Source organism: Mytilus californianus, unplaced genomic scaffold, assembly GCF_021869535.1.
Source record: "Mytilus californianus isolate M0D057914Y unplaced genomic scaffold, xbMytCali1.0.p SCAF_6, whole genome shotgun sequence".
NCBI lineage: Eukaryota > Metazoa > Mollusca > Bivalvia > Mytilida > Mytilidae > Mytilus > Mytilus californianus.
In genome coordinates, this window is record NW_026262712.1 from 113946013 (window position 1) to 113965670 (window position 19658).

The 19658-nt window shown below is 32.4% G+C and overlaps 1 protein-coding gene across 1 annotated transcript in view; it reads right to left on the reverse strand.

The window, feature by feature from the left end:
• Positions 1 to 129: 129 nt before the first annotated feature.
• LOC127706000 (uncharacterized) overlaps positions 130 to 19658 on the reverse strand; it is a 74600-nt gene continuing 55071 nt past the window's right edge. Inside the window, exons 21-25 of the mRNA XM_052210396.1 lie at positions 16999 to 17093; positions 16500 to 16595; positions 14515 to 14679; positions 12442 to 12642; positions 130 to 9172 (exon numbers count right to left, since the gene is read on the reverse strand). Of these exons, the coding sequence (XP_052066356.1) occupies positions 8624 to 9172; positions 12442 to 12642; positions 14515 to 14679; positions 16500 to 16595; positions 16999 to 17093 (1106 nt within the window). The 3' untranslated portion in view covers positions 130 to 8623. The remainder of the gene's footprint in view (positions 9173 to 12441; positions 12643 to 14514; positions 14680 to 16499; positions 16596 to 16998; positions 17094 to 19658) is intronic.

A 19658-nucleotide genomic window follows, 5' to 3' on the forward strand; every position in this document is an offset into this window, starting at 1 on the left:
AATGATTCATTGGTGGTTGTTTAATGTCCAGTGGCAAATATTAAATACACTTCCTGCACTTGAGGTGGGATGGAAACCCCAAAGGCAGTTTTAAATGTGAATATCCCGGACAACCATACAAAATATAAGTCAAGCTTAATCTATCACTTTATTTCAAAATTGTGTAAAGTTAATAAATAACATATAAAAAGACAACAGTATAACTAATAAAAAACTATATTTATCACATTTAATTAAATTCACAACCTTTTAATCACTAAAATATGTAAAAATAAATTGGTATAAAAGACAATGTTTCATATTACTGATTGATTCAGTTCAAATAAGATAGACAAACTATATAAGACATTCATCAAATAAAACATGACATCATAATTCTAGGTCACAATAAAAACATTAATTTCATTGTTTGCAATGAAAAACCGTGATTTCCCAGTGAAATAAAAACAAATAATTTCACATGTCAAATAAACTCAAGCTAGTATGAATCATGTGTATAGCAAATTAATTAAAAGCTGTATAATCTTGTAATAGTATGAATCAAGTGTACAAGAAGCTAGTATGAATCAAGTGTACAAGAAGCTAGTATGAATCAAGTGTACAACAAGCTAGTATGAATCAAATGTACACTCAGCTAGTATGAATCAAGAGTACAAGCTAGTATGAATCAAGAGTACAACAAGCTAGTATGAATCAAGTGTACAACAAGCTAGTATGAATCAAGTGTACAGCAAACTAATATAAATCAAGTGTACAGCAAACTAGTATGAATCAAGTGTACAGCAAACTAGTATGAATCAAGTGTACACTAAGCTAGTATGAAACAAGTGAACACTAAGCAAGTATGAATCAAGTGTACAAAAAGCTAGTATGAATCAAGTATACACTAAGCTAGTATGAATCAAGTGTACACTAAGCTAGTATGAATCAAGTGTACTACAAGCTAGTATGAATTAAGTGTACACTTAAGCTAGTATGAATCAAGTGTACACTAAGCTAATATGAATCAAGTGTACAACAAACTAGTATGAATCAAGTGTACACTAAGCTAGTGTGAATCAAGTGCACACTAAGCTAGTATGAATCAAGTGTATAAAAAGCTAGTATGAATCAAGTGTACACTTAAGCTAGTATGAATCAAGTGCACACTAAGCTAGTATGAATCAAGTGTACAACAAGCTAGTATGAATCAAGTGTACACTAAGCTAGTATGAATCAAGTGTACAACAAGCTAGTATGAATCGAGTACAACAAGCTAGTATGAATCAAGTGTACAACAAGCTAGTATGAATCAAGTGTACAACAATCTAGTTTGAATCAAGTGTATAGCTAGTCCAAATGATTATGATGTCTTGAAAGGCTAATATATTTTTTTGCTTTGATGACTTACTTTGACGACAAATCATAATTATTTGGACCAGTGTACAGCAGGCTAATCAATAGCTGTATAATATTGTAGTAGTATGAATCAAGTGTACACAAAATTAGTATGAATCAATGTGTATATCAAGCTAGTATGAATTATATGATAGTCACAATGATAATTTATACAAATACAAAATGGCAATAACATGGATGCCAATTGGATAAAACAATTCACTTCAACTAGAAATAAATGATAGAGTTTGGTAATGTACTCTTCTACTGGTAAAACCTAGAGAAACCTGCTGGTCATTTGTAATCTCTACCATCCAGGTGTTTATACATGTACTTACATGAGGATAAGTGGATGAAGCACCAATATAGTTGTTTCAAAATATATAAAATTGGAAACAGTTGCTAACAAGCATAATAAACGGTTAAAACCTGAACAAATAAACTTTTGATTTTAACAAGTGAAATTTGTAACAAACTATTGAAGATTTCCATAGCGTTGGCATCTGCATGTATGCACAAAATATATGCACAATGTAACATGGAAGTAAGAAACAGTGAAAAGAAGTTTCATTCTAACATGAAGTAAACTGTAAGATCAGAAACTTTTGTAATAAAGATATACAAAACAATATGACAACAAAAAATGGCACTATGTGACAAGTATTAAAATTATAAAGTTCATAAACTCATGAAACTTGGTGTTTTGATCAAATATGTAAAGGAGTAGGTTCGATAAGGCCCTAAAATGGCCCTGTTTTTCAGCTTAAATTTCAAATTAGGATTTATTGACCAATATCACAATCAATCATAGCTAATACAGTGACTAGATAGAAAATAAGCCTTTTGATAAAAATTCACGTACCTGCGTTTTATTCATAACGTCACAAATAGTACTCATTTTGATTTTCAACGAAAAAAATCAAAGAAAATGAACAAATTTCCATTGATTATTGGACAGGAAACATACGTCGACAAAAAAGATCTCTTGAAATTATGTTTTTAAAGAAATTTTACATGTCTAACTTGAATATTTAGTTTGTCGACGCCAGTGCGCTCTATGTTACCTGTACCTAAATTTGGTTGAAAACCATCCGATTTTGTCAAATTTCACAATCTTGTATATTGACCTGTTTGGGATGTAAAAATCAATGCTTTAGAATAAAACTTTGACATAACAAGTTCTATTTATCTTTCTCACATGTCTTTAAGTCAACTTAAAACATTTTTCATCTTGTAACATTGAACTTTATAATCGGGGCCAAATATCGAACTTACTCCTTTGTCTTTGGATACAATTCCTGTTAAAAACAATAGAAGAGAGGAAGAAACCAAAGTTTGATCTAAAATCAAAAGTCTAATGAAAACAGACAACAAATATTAATGATAATAATAATATTCTTAATCTGAAGTGGGTAACCTAAATAATTTTTACTAATTTTGCGTATAAAGTAAGTACAACGGTTAACATGTAGTACACAAAAATAAACAATAAAAACAAACAAGCAGTATATATACATAATATTAATATCATTCATAGTGTTCAAGTTAATAAACAATCTATTTCTGCATGGCTTGACAGAGATATTTGAAGCATTTATCATTGGTAAGCTATTCCATAGAATTGCAGAATTGTATTCAAAAGATTTTATTCAGTATGTTTTCGTGTTTAGCCAAACATCTTCCAAATTGTTTTTTGAGATGGATTTTAAATTTCTTTTATAAATTTCAGAGCTTAAATTCTGAAAAAAATTTGTATGTATCTTCTGTACTTCCAACAATCATAGTGTTAGAAAAACAGCTTTGACAAGTGTTTTTGTCACAACATTTAAAAAAATGGTCTAGGTCCCATAACTTCCATCAAATGTTTGGATAAAAATGACAGTATAATGTGGTCAACTACACATGACGGCAAACAATCCTATTGAGTGTTAAAGCTGACTAAATTGTAAAACAGTCTCAGAGGATTTGCAGTCACAAGGTGTTCATGTCACGATACTAAACTAGAGACTCTAAGGAGCCTGTGCGGCTCTCAGAGGATTTGCAGTCACAAGGTGTTAATGTCACAATTCTTAACTAGAGGCTCTTAGGAGCCTGTGTCGCTAACCTCTGTCTATGTGCATCTTCAACAGTGGCAGAGGCGAATTTAGAGGGGGGCTAGGGGACCCGGTTGCCCCCTTTTGAGGGAAAAATTTGGTTGATTATATAGGGAATTACTGAAGCATGACTTAGGCAGTCAGTGGGCCCCCTCTTATGAAAATTTCTGGATCCGTCACTGCATGGACACTGTCAAATATTGTTGACTTGAGTATAATTCATGGTACAAAACTTATTTTTGTTAATCATGTATTGCTGAACATTTTTTCTGTGTACTGTTTCTTTCTTTTTTAGTTTTTTAGCACATAACAAATTTGATTAATTGTAAATCTTGTCTTGTTGATCACTTTGGTTTGCAAAGTGTCTATGCATCTTCTATAAATTTCAAGATAATAGGCAATAAAATGCTTCGCTGGGCGCAGCTTGATACGACCGCAGAGGTCGAACCCTGAACAGTTGGGGCAAGTATGGACACAACATTTAAGCTTGATACAGCTCTGAATTTGGATTGTGATTAAATATTTGACACAGCATAGGTTTCTGACACAGAAAGAATGTGGTCTAAGAACTTCAATTTTTTTAATTTACCTATTATGGTCCAATGTCCAAAATCAAAATACATGGTTAGATTCAGCATATCAAAGAACCCCATATATTCAATTTTTGTTGAAATCAAACAAAGTTTAATTTTGGACCCCAACTTGGACAAACTTGAAAACTGGTCCCATAATCAAAAATCTAAACACATGTTTAGATTCAGCATATCAAAGTACCCCAAGAATTCAATTTTTGTTAAAATCAAACTAAGTTTAATTTTGGACCCTTTGGACCTTAATGTAGACCAATTTAAAATACGGGACCCAAAATTAAAAATCTAAAAACACGGTTAGATTTGGCATATCAAAGAACCCCAATAATTCAATTTTTGATGAAATCAAACAAAGTTTAATTTTGGACCCTTTTGACCTCAATATGAACCAATTTGATAGCGGGCCCACAAAATAAAAAATCTAAATACATGGTAAGATTCAGCATATCAAAGAACCCCATATATTCAATTTTTGTTGAAATCAAACAAAGTTTAATTTTGGACCCCAATTTGGACCAACTTGAAAACTGGGCCAAAAATCTAAAATCTAAATACATGTTTAGATTCAGCATATCAAAGAACCCCATATATTCAATTTTTGTTGAAATCAAACAAAGTTTAATTTTGGACCCCAACTTGGACCAACTTGAAAACTGGTCCCATAATCAAAAATCTAAACACATGTTTAGATTCAGCATATCAAAGAACCCCAAAAATTCAATTTTTGTTAAAATCAAACAAAGTTTAATTTTGGACCCTTTGAACCTTAATGTAGACCAATTTAAAAAACGGGACCCAAAATTAAAAATCTAAATACACGGTTAGATTTGGCATATCAAAGAACCCCAATAATTCAATTTTTGATGAAATCAAACAAAGTTTAATTTTGGACCCTTTTGACCTCAATATGAACCAATTTGATAGCGGGCCCACAAATAAAAAATCTAAATACATGGTAAGATTCAGCATATCAAAGAACCCCATATATTCAATTTTTGTTGAAATCAAACAAAGTTTAATTTTGGACCCCAATTTGGACCAACTTGAAAACTGGGCCAAAAATCTAAAATCTAAATACATGTTTAGATTCAGCATATCAAAGAACCCCATATATTCAATTTTTGTTGAAATCAAACAAAGTTTAATTTGACCCCAACTTGGACAAACTTGAAAACTGGTCCCATAATCAAAAATCTAAACACATGTTTAGATTCAGCATATCAAAGAAACCCAAGAATTCAATTTTTGTTAAAATCAAACTAAGTTTAATTTTGGACCCTTTGGACCTTAATGTAGACCAATTTAAAAACGGGACCCGAAATTAAAAATCTAAATACACGGTTAGATTTGGCATATCAAAGAACCCCAATAATTCAATTTTTGATGAAATCAAACAAGGTTAATTTTGGACCCTTTTGACCTCAATATGAACCAATTTGATAGCGGGTCCACAAATAAAAAATCTAAATACATGGTTAGATTCAGCATATCAAAGAACCCCAAGAATTCAATTTTTGATGAAATCAAACAAAGTTTAATTTTGGACCCTTTTGACCTCAATGTGGACAAAGTTGATAACGGGGCCCAAAAATCAAAAATCTAAATACATGGTTAGATTCAGCATATCAAAGAACCCCATATATTCAATTTTTGTTGAAATCAAACAAAGTTTAATTTTGGACCCCGATTTGGACCAACTTGAAAACTGGGCCCATAATCAAAAATCTAAATACATGTTTAGATTCAGCATATCAAAGAACCCTAAAAATTCAATTTTTGTTAAAATCAAACTAAGTTTAATTTTGGACCCTTTTGACCTTAATGTAGACCAATTTGAAAACGAAACTAAAAATTAAGAATCTAAATACACGGTTAGATTCGGCATATCAAAGAACCCCAATAATTCAATTTTTGATGAAATCAAACAAAGTTAAATTTTGGACCCTTTGGACCTCAATGTGGACCAATTTAAAAACGGGGCCCAAAATCCAAAAACTTAATACACAGTTAGATTCAGCATATTAAAGAACCCCAAGAATTCAAGAATAAAACCCCATTGAAATTGATCAAGAAATAAGCAATTTATACGAAGTATCTTCTTTTGCACAATACTGTGCAATTGAATATTTCTTGCTATTGTGCAATACTGTACAATTGACAATTTCTTGCTATTGCGCAATATTGTGCTATTGGATATTTCTTGCTATTGCGCAATACTGTGCAATTGAAGATTTCTTGCTATTGCGCAATACTGTGCAAATGAAGATTTCTTGCAATTGTGCAATACTGTGCAATTGAAAATTTCTTGCTATTGCACAATACTTATTATATAATAATTTACACATCCTGTTTGGTGTGTATCTCCTACCATATCATTATTATTTGCTTTTAAATATTAATCAGAAATAACCAACTTAAAATGGAAAATTTTAAAAGAAAAAAAAAAGGAAAAAAAGAAAAAAAAAGAAACCCCCCCCCCCCCCAAATTTTTTGAACCCCCTTATGATTCATCACCCCCAAACTCAATCCCAGCCTTCCCTTTGTGGTATGGTACCTTGCAGTACAATTTCAGAGAGATCCATACACTTGAACACAAGTTATTGTCTGGAAACTAGAAAAATGCTTATTTTTGGCCCCTTTTTGGCCCCCTATTCCTACACGTTTCGGGCAATTACCCACAAACTCAATTCCAGCTTTCCCTTTGTGATATGGAACCTTGTAGTACAATTTCAGAAATATCCAAACACTTACACACAAGTTATTGTCATGAAACTAGAAAAATGCTTGTTTTTTGCCCCTTTTTTGGCCCCTAATTCCTAAAATTTTGAGGCAATTACCCCCAAAATCAATTACAGCCTCCCTTTGTGATATGGAACCTTGTGGTACAATGTCAGAGAGATCCATACACTTACACACAAGTTATTGTCTGGAAGTTACAAAAATGCTTATTTTTGGCCCCTTTTTGGCCCCTAATTCCTTAACTGTTGGTACCATAACCCCCAAAATCAATCCCAACCTTCCTTTCGTGGTATTGAACCTTATGGTAAAATTTCATGGAGATCCATTCACTTAAACTAAAGTTAGAGTGCGAAAACCAATGTGTCTTCGGACGACGCCGGACGACGACGACGACGACGCCAACGTCATACCAATATACGACCAAAAAATTTTCAATTTTTGCGGTCGTATAAAAATGAAAAAAAAGTCATTACAGAATAAGAACTCCCAGTAGTGTTTGCCCTTATATTTTACAGTTTTTCTGCTTGTATGAGAGAGAGCTGTCTACATATTCCCTTAGTCTCTTGTGAAGAGTTGTCTCATTGGCAATCATACAGCATCTTCTTATTTTGATATTTACCGCAGGGTTTGTTGCTCGTGCTGTGTGGATGCTGTGGAATGTGCCCCATTGCCTGTAGTGTATGCCTATCTATATCTGATTTTTATCAAGTTAATTGTTTTGCTTATTTAAGTTTCTATCAATGAATCATATTTTTTTAGATATTAGCAAAAAACTAAAAAATGCCATTGCTAATACAACTGCATACTAAATACCATTGAATTATAAGTGGTTCCCCTTAAACTGACCTAATCACAAGCCTGAGTAAATTATTGATGCTGTTGCTGATGCCTAAACCATTGAAAATAGCATACCTAAGTCTGGCTATATGACTCTGTCAAGGTGAGGCAAAACTTGTGGGAATTCACTTGGATATCCCTACACAGCTTGTACAATTTCTTTTCCTTACACAAGGATAAGATATTGATAAGTTACTTTCATAATTCTTATTAACTGATTTTAAAAATTTGATATCATACTTTCTCTAATTTTTGTGCTATTTTCACATTTCTTGATCGGTGTGAGAAAAATATTTCTCCTCACTAGTGAAATATCTGTTCTTGGGAAATGATTGGTCGAAATTTGATTATGACGTCAAATTTTCTTGGTTTCTTCTGAATTTTCCTATTGTGACGTCATGAAAAAAGGCGACCATGCCTGATGACGTCACATATAAAGAACACAACTTTCGGTAAATCTTTGAAAAGGAATGATAAAAATCATTAGAGAAACAGATTCCACTACTATAACTTGTGTATTACTATATTTCTCCACTCTCAACAATTAAATTTTAATTCTTTAAAAAGCTCAACAAGCCTCGCGCTTTAAATATTAAAATTTAACTGTCTCAAGTGGAGAAATATCGTAACACACTTGTTGCAGTGGTGGAATCTATATTTTTCCTTTTAATTCATAAGTAGTAATATTTCATAAATTTTGATTTACAAGGGAACTATATGCAAGTGTAAATTTAAAATTTAGTAGCTGTTAGACCTTTTTTTTTTAATTTAAGGGTAAACTACATAACACTGTCAAAAGTTGGCAGCAGATGATAAAATGGTGTTTTATCTTCCTGTAAGTCATAAAACACATCATTAGTTCATGATACATCTTCAATTTAAAATTCTGCCCTATCTTAAAATCCAGAGTGAATAAAAATTATGCGATCTCCACTTATTGGAATGTAAAAACCATCAATTGATAATGATCATTAATGAGAATCAAAGCTACAGGATTATACATGATTTAGGATTTCTTCTGTCAAAACAAGAAGTATTTCTATTTCCCTTTTTTCTATGCTTTTTATCTTCCTTCTGAATGGACCTCAATTCCTCATTTTCTCCCCTTTGTCTATCTTCCTCTATGGATAAATTTTGCTGTCCAGAAATAATAACAGGTTGAATCAGTGCTACGCTCTGTATTCTATTCTTTTTATCTTCCTCTTGTCTGCGCTTCCCTTCCTCATGTTCCATCCTATTTCTAACTTCCTCTTTGGATAAAACTTGCCGACCAGAAATAATTACAGGTTCTGGCCTTGTGTGACTAACCTGAAACAGCGGTATAATGACATCTAGTCCTATTCTATGTGTTAATAGATAATTCAGTTTCTGTAGTTTTTCATTGGCTGCTTTCTGTTCCTCCCATGTTGAACATTCATGCCGGAGGTAGTATTGGAAATCCATGAAGAAAGGAATTTGATCAAATGCTGTACCTTCTTTCATTAGGGGAGATAACTGTTGTCTAATAAACATCTCAAACTCGGGAAATGAAATCATCTGTAAACAAAAGTATTACAGTTTTAGCCTTACAAAGAAAAAAATAATAAAGAGTTTAATCAACATGCTATACTGACCAAGGTTGTAGTCTGAGGCCAATGTAGGTATATCTATGATTAAACATGCAATGATGGAAATTGAGAGGCTTCTACTGATAAATTGTTCCGTCTACCAAATTTAATATATAATTTTTGCCTTTTTATTTTCTTAAATTGAATCATACAGATAACAGTTATTTTACAAATTTCTTCCCTACAATGAACAGAAGGGGGACTATCTTATCACCAGCAAGTTTCACAATCCTATATTATATCTCTAATGTGGTTTGTCTCGGAAAAAATTTCTGCTTACCCTTCCTGAGCACCTGAGATCACCCCCAGTTTTTGGTGGGGTTCGTGTTGCTCAGTCTTTAGTTTTCTATGTTGTGTTTTGTGTACTATTATTTGTCTGTTTGTCTTTTTCTTTTTTAGCCATGGCATTGTCAGTTTATTTTTGCCTCTCTCTTGCAACTGATATTATGCTGATATTATCGAGTGCAAAATAACATTCCTTATTGCTTTTTATATATTAATTTTATCAATAAATATTCATGAAAATATTTTTTAAGAACATAGATAATTGATATGAAAATGTTTTGTCATGAGAAATATATATATCAGTTGCAAATCATGAATACTGAAAATGTGTGTTAACGCATGCAGAAGAATATGTGGAGGATGTTTTGCAACAACAGCGGGAGAAATATGAATGCCTACTCAAATCCAACCTATAAGAAAAACGAATTATTACAGAAGAGTGTCCACCATGTACTTGCACTGCACTATCATTAGAATAGTAGAATACAATGATATATATAAATAGATGGAAATTTGCCCGTAGAGTTATTAAGATGATCTGCTATATATATAACTGTTATACAAGTATTAATTAATATATAACAACAAACCAGACTATACTGATAACAAATGATTATATCACTACAATATGATAAGTATTACGGTGAGGCTGAATTCCCTGTCATTTATTCCTCATCCACACAGGAACTTGTCTCAGAAAAAAAATATATCTACATTGTATGTACCTTCACCTAACTTTCAGGTATAGAGATGTGATTTTTTTCTGAGACAAGTGCCTGTGACCATCCACCAGAACTTGCAGTCATCCGATGTTCAGTACTTCATTACTCTAAATTGTTTTCTTTACGCCACAAAACAATTGGAAAACAGTTATTTTTCCCCCAAAATTGCACTGATTGTAATCAGATTTTTCTTCCTTCTTGTTACTCTTACTTGACTAGATACAAGAATGTCTAACCACAGGTAACCTGTTGAATAAACTGTTAACACAGAGATATGTCTCACCTTTTTGTTATTTTGATAATGCAAATGTTGAAATTAAAATAGCAATACTTAAACATGAAAGTTATGCAAATATTCAAAGTCAATGAACCATGACTGAAGGTACAGAGCTAAACAATCTCCATGGAAATCAAATGTGCCAATGCTAATAGAACTGCATACCAAATACCATTGACTTTTCATAAGTCGTTCCCTTTAAACAAACTTAAACACAAACATTAACTTGTAAACTATGAAAAAGTTTCAAAGTCAATGAACCATAATGAGAAAGTGGGTTTATATAATCTCCATGGAAATCAAACTTGCAAATGCCAATATATTTGCATACCAAAAATCAATGACTTAACATTAATTGTTCATCTAAAACTGACCTTATCACAAACTAATACATGTAAACAAAGCAAAAGTTTGATAATCAATTGACCGTGACTGAGGGGGTAAGAACCAAATATTCTCCATGGAAATGAGATATGCCAATGCTTATACAACTGCATATCAAATATCATTGACCTACCACTAGTGGTTCACAATAAACTGACCTTATCACAAACTAATACATGTAAACTAAGCAAAGTTTCAAAGTCAATAGACCATGGAAATGAGATATGCCAATGCTTATACAACTGCATATCAAATATCATTGACCTTCCACTAGTGGTTCCCAATAAACTGACCTTATCAAAATATCATTGACCTACCACTAGTGGTTCCCAATAAACTGACCTTATCACAAACTAATACATGTAAACTAAGCAAAGTTTCAAAGTCAATAGACCATGGAAATGAGATATGCCAATGCTTATACAACTGCATATCAAATATCATTGACCTTCCACTAGTGGTTCCCAATAAACTGACCTTATCACAAACTAATACATGTAAACTAAGCAAAGTTTCAAAGTCAATAGACAATGACTGTGGAGGCGGGGCCAAATAATCTCCATGGTAATGAGATGTGCCAAATGCTAATATAACTGCATACCAAATATCGTTGACCTGCCACTAGTGGTTCACCACAAACTAGACCTAATCACAACATAAAACAATGTGACGCTGCTGCAGTCTCCGGAAACAGCACACCTATGTCTCACGTTTTGACTCCCTCATAGCGAGACATATTCTCCGGAGTCAAAAGTCGATACTAGTAATATGAAAGGAGAAGGTACATTTTTGGCCCCTTGAATTTGAAAATTAAAAGTATTATATACTAGCTGATCTATTATAAGCCTCTTATATAAAAAAGAAGATGTGTTATGATTGCCAATGAGACACCTCTTCACAAGAGACCAAATGATACAGAAATTAACAACTATAGGTCACTGTACGGCCTTCAACAATGAGCAAAGCCCATACCGCATAGTAAGTTATAAAAGGCCCAGAAAAGACAAATGTAAAACAATTCAAACGAGAAAACTAACAGCCTAATTAATGTAAAAAAAAATGAACGATAAACAAATATGTAACACGTACAGCAACAAACGATAACCACTGAATTACAGGCTCCTGACTAGGGACAGGCACATACATACAGAATGTGGCGAGTTTAAATATGTTAGCAGGATCCCAACCCTCCCCCTAACCTGGGACAGTGGTGTAACAGTACAACATAAGAACGAACTATAAAAATCAGTTGAAAAAGGCTTAACTCATTAGATGGATACAAATAGAAATACATCTAACAAAAACACAGAGTAGACATGGCCAGGTACTTGTACATCCCAACAATAAAAAGACACTATGTAAAGATCTAGATCTGAGAGTACTCTTACTCTGGTTTAGGCATACATTGTGTCTTATAAATTTTGAGAGATACTATAGTTTACTTTGCCTTACTAAATAAACATTCTAAAATAATTACTATCATCAAAAGCTGACTAAACAAGGGACACATAAAATTATATAAAAACAAACCTGTTCATATTCATCAGCCATATACTTTGTACAACTGTTTATAAGGCGTGGCATATCCAATTCCACAGAAGTCTGATAGATGTCAAGGACGTTGCTAGGGTAAATATATTTGCTGATTTCCTCTGAGCATTTCTTCTTTATGACTGGTAGTACAAATTGAGTACTTGCTCTCATTAGTGGAATACAAGTATCCTTGGTTACCTAAAAATAAAGTGCATACCAAACTGAGCTAAAATCAGGCTCTTATTTTTCTTTTTAAACTTGTGTGCATTGTCAGCTGTGAAGAGTGAGTCTTGCTCATTGTTGAAGGCCATTGTTGAAGGCCTTGCAGTGACCTGTGGTTGGTCAAATCCTTGTATTTTGGTCTTTGTAAGATAGTTGTCTCATTGACAATCATAGCAAATCTCCGTATACTTACAAGACTACAAAAAGTACCTCTTATCAGCTGTCAACATCAACTTTGCAAAACAGCCCCAGGATTTACATTGCCAACACTAACCTGCTAGATGCTCACTTTTCTTCTTGATTCTTAAGCTTTGCATTTTTTTTTAATTTCTGATGATATAACATTTTAAACTTTTAAAAAATGGCAATAAATACTACTTATAGTAGACTAATTGAAGGAATGTATACTTATATTCAACATGGTTGCAGCGCCAACAAGATTGCTAGGTCGTAGTTAAATGATCCCCCCTCCCTCCCACTGTGTAAATGACTAATGAAATTTTGTGTACAGTAAAGAATTGTGTAACAGGAACATGGATATATTATAAAGTGTATTTTGAGCTTTTGTATTTGTTCCTGTTATTTAATAGGCAGAACAGTGTGTAGTTGAGGTACAATAGTCGAAAAAATGATCAAAGTCCATAACTCCTATAATAATAGTCAAATAAAAAAATGCTGTCAGTGTAAAAGTGTAATATTGACTTAAAAAGTGAGTCCGTTTATGAGCAAAATACAGAATTTTAAAATTTTCTTCAGATGCTATTTCTTTGTCTTGAAGATTAGCTTCTGTTCAAGTTTCATAACAATCCATAACGGTTTACACATTTATCATGTAAAAAAAATGTAATCCCAGACTGTCTGTAAATGTTAACTGTAAAACATAAGTCCATCTATCAGAAAAATACTGAAAATGAAAAAAATATATTTTCAAAAGTTTGCTTTATCTCTTAATCATAAAAAAGCGTTTGTGAAAGTTTCATAAAATTCTATTTAGGTTTGACAAGACAATTGATGTACATGTGTAACCAACTTCAACCCCTGACTGTATCAACTTGCTAACTGTATAAAAAAATAAATCCATTTATCAGTAAAATACAGAAAAATGAAAATAATTTTTTTTTCAAATTTTTGCTCCGGATACTGTATTTTGGTCATAAACAAGTTTCTGTCCAAATTTCATAAAGGTTGGACCATGTTATTGATGTTTAAATAAACCTTAACCACAGGCTAAATCTAAATGTTGACGCCTCCGAAGCTGATGACAAAATCTAGGATCAGTATGTTTGCTTTCTCAACATAAATGTTGCAAGCTCAACAAAAATGGCTAGGACCCTTAACTCCAAATACAAATGTATTACATGGTCAAACACTCCTACCAAGTATGAGAGTTTTCTATCACATAGTCTCAGAGAAGTGCGTTCACAAGGTATCTTTGTGATACAATAGTCCAAAAAATGGTCAAAGTCCCATAACTCCTGTAAAAAAGGTCAAATCATAATGGAGGTACAATATGGTCAACTACATATGATGGCAAACAATCCTGCCAAGAGCTTTCTGTAAAATTGTCTCAGAGGAGTTGTGTTCACAAGGTGTCAATGGTAAAAAACTATAAAAAAAAATGTTCAACGGAATATGTGACAAATAAGTCTTCCACATATGTATGCTTTATGTCATACCATCACTGAGAATTGATGTGTTTCAGATGGATGGACAAACAGATCGACTGAAGGAAAAATGGAGACCATTGCCATAAAAAATGCTGTATAATCAGGTCAAATTTGACAGATAACCTTCAAATCTAAGAGACATTTAACAAATTCTGCTCAGTTATTATACCTCTCAACCTACCTCATATTCCTCAATATACAAGAAGGAAATAATCTGTACAAATACATCTGCTGTCATATCGTCTAATTTGATGGAAGGGAGATAATCACCATAGACTGGTGGCTGCTCATCTTCTTTATCAATCAGCATTTCTCGGAAAAATTCACTTCTGCCATAGAAAAATATCTGAAATACATAAATATATTACTTATGGTTGTATTAGGATAAATACATATATGAAGTGTCCAGTAATGAACCAGAAACTTTTCTATTTATCAAACTCATCAAAGGTTTTCCCAAGTGGAAACTTTCATACAAATGTCACGAGGTTCTGATAAGAAATGAAGACACTATCCCAGAGACAAGAATTAATATGGAATATATTTACCATTACCCCTCCTGATAAAATAGTTCACTATTTCAGATTTTTTGTGTTTTGATCAGTGGAAACCTTTACCAAAATTTGTTAAGGATAAGAGAAAATATTAAGGTGCTGCGACGGCACCAACAAAGTTATGGCATGCGGATGGACTATTATACCTTCTGCAACGTCTTTGTGTTGCATATAAAAAGGCCAAACACAAACTTGATTATTCTAACCTTAAGTTTGAAGATTTTAAACCTGAAAAGACAAAACATATCTGCTTTTGAAAGTCTAGATTTTTTGTTATCAATGATTGGCAATTGTCACATCTACTGATAAACTTTATCCAATCACCAAATAAGTAGGGGTTTGAGTCTTGCACATTATCTATACTTTTATCATAAGAGTTTTATTTTTTAACACATATAAAATATAGAATCAGAACATTCAATTAATAAACTGTTGACACAGAGATATGTCTTGCCTGTCCACATAAAATTCAGAAAAAGACAATCTGAGGGACAACAACATTGCTTAATAATTCAAAGTCACTGAACCATGATCTTGTGGGCAGGGCATAGAAATGGTCGACAAACTGAGATGTACTGACAGTAATGCAACTTTATACAAAATATCATTGATCTGTCACAAGTAGTTTTTATCAAACTGACTTAAGCAGAAAACTTAACATTGAAAATTGCTAGTTAATTCAAAGTTGCTGGACCATGACCTAGGGGGCAGGGCCTCTAAATAGTCATCAAACAGATTTGTACTGATAGTAATGCAACTTCATATTAAATATCAATGATCTATCACAAGTAGTTCCTATCAAACTAACTTAAGCAGAAAACTGAACATTGAAAATTGCTAGTTAATTCAAAGTTGCTGGACCATGACCTAGGGGGCAGGACCTCGAAATAGTTGTCAAACTGATATGTACTGATAGTAATGCGACTTCATACAAAATATACTTGATCTATCACAAGAAGATGCTATCAAACTAACTTAAGCAGAAAACTTAACATTGAAAATTGCTAATTAATACAAAGTCACTAGACCATGACCTAGGGGGCAGGGCCTCAAAATAGTCGTGAAACTGATATGCACTGATAGTAATGCAACTTTATATTAAATATCAATGATCTATCACAAGTTGTTCCTATCAAACTAACTTAAGCAGAAAACTTAACAATTGTTGCACCACCACTGCCGCAGTCTTCTCCGGAAAAGCAATCCCTATGTATCGCTTTCCAGGACTTTCGTCACAGGCGAGACAAAAAATGCTTCTACCTCACTTTTAATCTTTAGAAATTAATCACTATAATTTTAGCCCTTGCATTTGTTTATATTGTCCAAGAATAAAATCTTTTATGCAAATAAAAACCTACTGGCAGGGATAGTTTATGCTCAATCATAATGAAACAACTTTTTATTAAGGACCTTCAATAAGATATTCCTGCCAAGTCTGGTCCAGCATATTAGAATGAGAGATGAAAATGGTAAAGGAATGCTCACTGACCATAGGGGATTGATGCCACATGAGGAAAATAACTCAACCTGGCCCTACTGTAAAGGAAATTTATAAAATAAATTTTAAACTAAAATCTCAGATCCTCTCCCTAGGTCTGGTTCAGGGACTCACCTTATGACACTTAAATAAGTGACCTTGAACATCAAATATAATATCTGGGTATGTTTTAACATCCAAACCGCAAGCTTCATTCTCAGCAGGAGCTGCCTGCAACAGAAAAAACAACATTTGTTTCACATTTTGTTATCCCTGGGGGTTTGCTCATTGTTTACATCTGTTTTAATTGTTAAAACACCCTTGGGACTGGTTGAGTTTCGCAATAATAAGGACTCGCACTCTGATATCTGATACATATATCTGTATTCAGATTTTCTTGAAATCGTAATAAAAACTCACATTTTTGTCAATTCTTCTGAAATTGCATTAATAAATGCACACAAATATTTCTGAATTGACAGTACTGTATTTTTTAATTTTTTTTTTATAAAAATGCAGATCTTTTTTCTAAACACTGAAAATTTCCTTTATATAGGATTGTATGCGTTAATGGCAGTTTTTTTTATAAAATACCCATCATTAATTAATCTTTACATTAGTGACTAGTACTTACTACAGATGGGGATACTGCTGCTGTTACTAAGCAACCAAAATCTTTCTTTAAATCTTTCAAAAGTTGCTGATGTTGTATCGAATGCAAACTTTGATCTGGAATTTATTAAATGTCTGTTACAATAAAAAACCGTAATAGTATGGATGTTTTATATTTGACAGAGTACTCATTTTCATATAACAATAATACACCTTATTGCTATTTATTCCAATCCGGATAAGTTCTGAAATTACACAACTTTTTCATGGCGTCACAAACCAGTTGAAGCTATCTGGGGCCATATTTAAACAATGCATTGTACATAAAATTTTTCAAAGAGACATGTTTAAACCATGGTAAACACTTCAAAACAAAACATTTTTTAAGACTTTACTTTAAAAATATTGGATCATAATCTATCAAAATTACAAAATGTTCACTTTTTAAACTTTTCCATCCCTCAGCTCGATTCTGATTACCTTTGTTTTTGCGAAACTTAGCCCGTACAGGAAGTTGTCAAAGTGACTGTTTTTTATAGATTGGACTACATAGTGATAAGGTGTATAAGATTTAGTACCTGATGAAAGATATATTATCTTTATTCACGAACTGGACTTTTATGATTTATACTTTATATGATGACTTTTATGTATGTTCTAATGTACTGTATCTAATTAACATAATCAGAGTGAGTGGAGTGAGAAAGATTGGTATGAAAGTGTGAATGATCGTGTTAAACTTTGTAATGCCCGAAACGGCCCTGTGATTAGGGAATAAAGAAGTTGATTTGATTTGATTGGATTTTTGTACATTTTGTGAAAATACAATGAAAGATAACAGATTGACCTTACAGAATTGATTAATTTGTTTAAAATAATAAAAAAAATCAATATCTGAGTTATAGCAATGAATAATTTGTCCCACCATATTTCAAATTCATTGAACAATTGGGCAACAATTCTGACAAAATCAAATATTTGTCTTGATTTTCATTTGAAAATTATGAAACAATTCTTTTGTAATTCTTTCAAAACATAGCCAGAAATTAGTAGTACTTTTGCTAATTAATATTCATAATATGTAAATGAGAATTGTACCACGTGATAACAGTTTGAACTGGACTGGCTTGACATCATTTAAATCTTTAAAACACGGATATTATAAGTTGCTCGTCACAGAGTCCTAGTTTATAATCACTCTGATATTTCCGTAAAGTTGTCAGGCGGTCAAAATCAAAACAATGAACGCGAATTTAGTGAATTTTTCGTGTTTTCGTGAGTTTATTCTTCTTGTAATAGGGGCATTTTAACTTTACGTGGGAACCTAGAGTTCAATGACTACCCATACAAGGTTTGGACTTGCTTATTCTTTGAACATTCAAGTTTCAAGTTTCATCCCGGCAACCTGTTTTTGTAATGACCTTGTTAGCCAATTTTCAACATGAAGTTTGCAAATTTGACGTTTCAGCCATTTTAGCCTGTATTTTATACTGCAATGTTAAAAGCCTCTCGCTTCGATTTTTAAAATAGCTCAGGAACCTTGATTTTTGCAACGACAGTCATTATGTTTTGTTTAAATGGTGTATATTGTTGTGTATATTTATTTTCTGTCCCCGCAACCTGTCTATCACTTAAATTAAAGTTAAAACAGACTTTTTTTTTTCAAAATTCCCTATCATTTCCATTTGGCAGTTATTTCCCTACTTCAGATTTAATTTTATGTCATGGAGTCAACAATATACAGTTAATTCCCTACTTCTGTTTTATTTTTTATTTCATGGTGTTAACATTTGACTGTTAATTCCATACTTCAGTTTTACTTTTTATTTCATGGTGTTAACATTTGGCAGTTAATTCCAGACTTCAGTTTTACTTTTTATTTCATGGTGTTAACATTTGGCAGTTTTTATGTGTAATTGTGTTCATAAGCAAATTCTTTATCTTGGTTGAAATTTGAGGCTGTTTACATTTTGCACGCGATCCTCTTCAGATTTTGTACAGTTGCTATTTAAATGTCTTTTAGTTCATTTTGCTTGAAGTTTTACAATTTTTGTGGTTACCTTCTTCGCATTAGGTCATAACTTGATATCAAACAAGTAAAATGTACACTTGCTTTTTTTCTAAATGTATAGTTTCATTTCAATAAAGAGGATGGGCCAATTTTCACTGAAATTATATCACACAAGGGCCATAATCAAAACTTATTTCAGTCTTTACTTTAATAAATTCACAGCATGAAAGTTCCATACACGTACTTTGAGGTTCTGAAAGTATAATGGCGTATTTCTAATCAAATCATCAAATTATCAAGGCCTGAAGACAGCCAAAAAACACAATTTTGACAGATTTTGACAAATTACAAGTATTTATCCCAAGAATGTTAAAGAAAGACATCCTTAACCACAAACCAAAATTCTTTTAAAAGTAAAGCTACTTATTGTTTTTCAGGTGCAAATTAACTGGTTTTTGGTAAGAGATGTCCTTCATGCAAATTTTTTAAAGATATGTAAAATTTGCAATTTTGTTTCACCATGTAGAGCTTAATAACATTTTGATTTTATGGAAATATTTTATATTTTGATAAAAGACCTCAGTACAAAAACGTCTGTTGTATAGACTCTTTTATAATTTAATTTTAAAATTATTTGACAAATTTAAGATTTTGACCTATTGTGAGTGAAA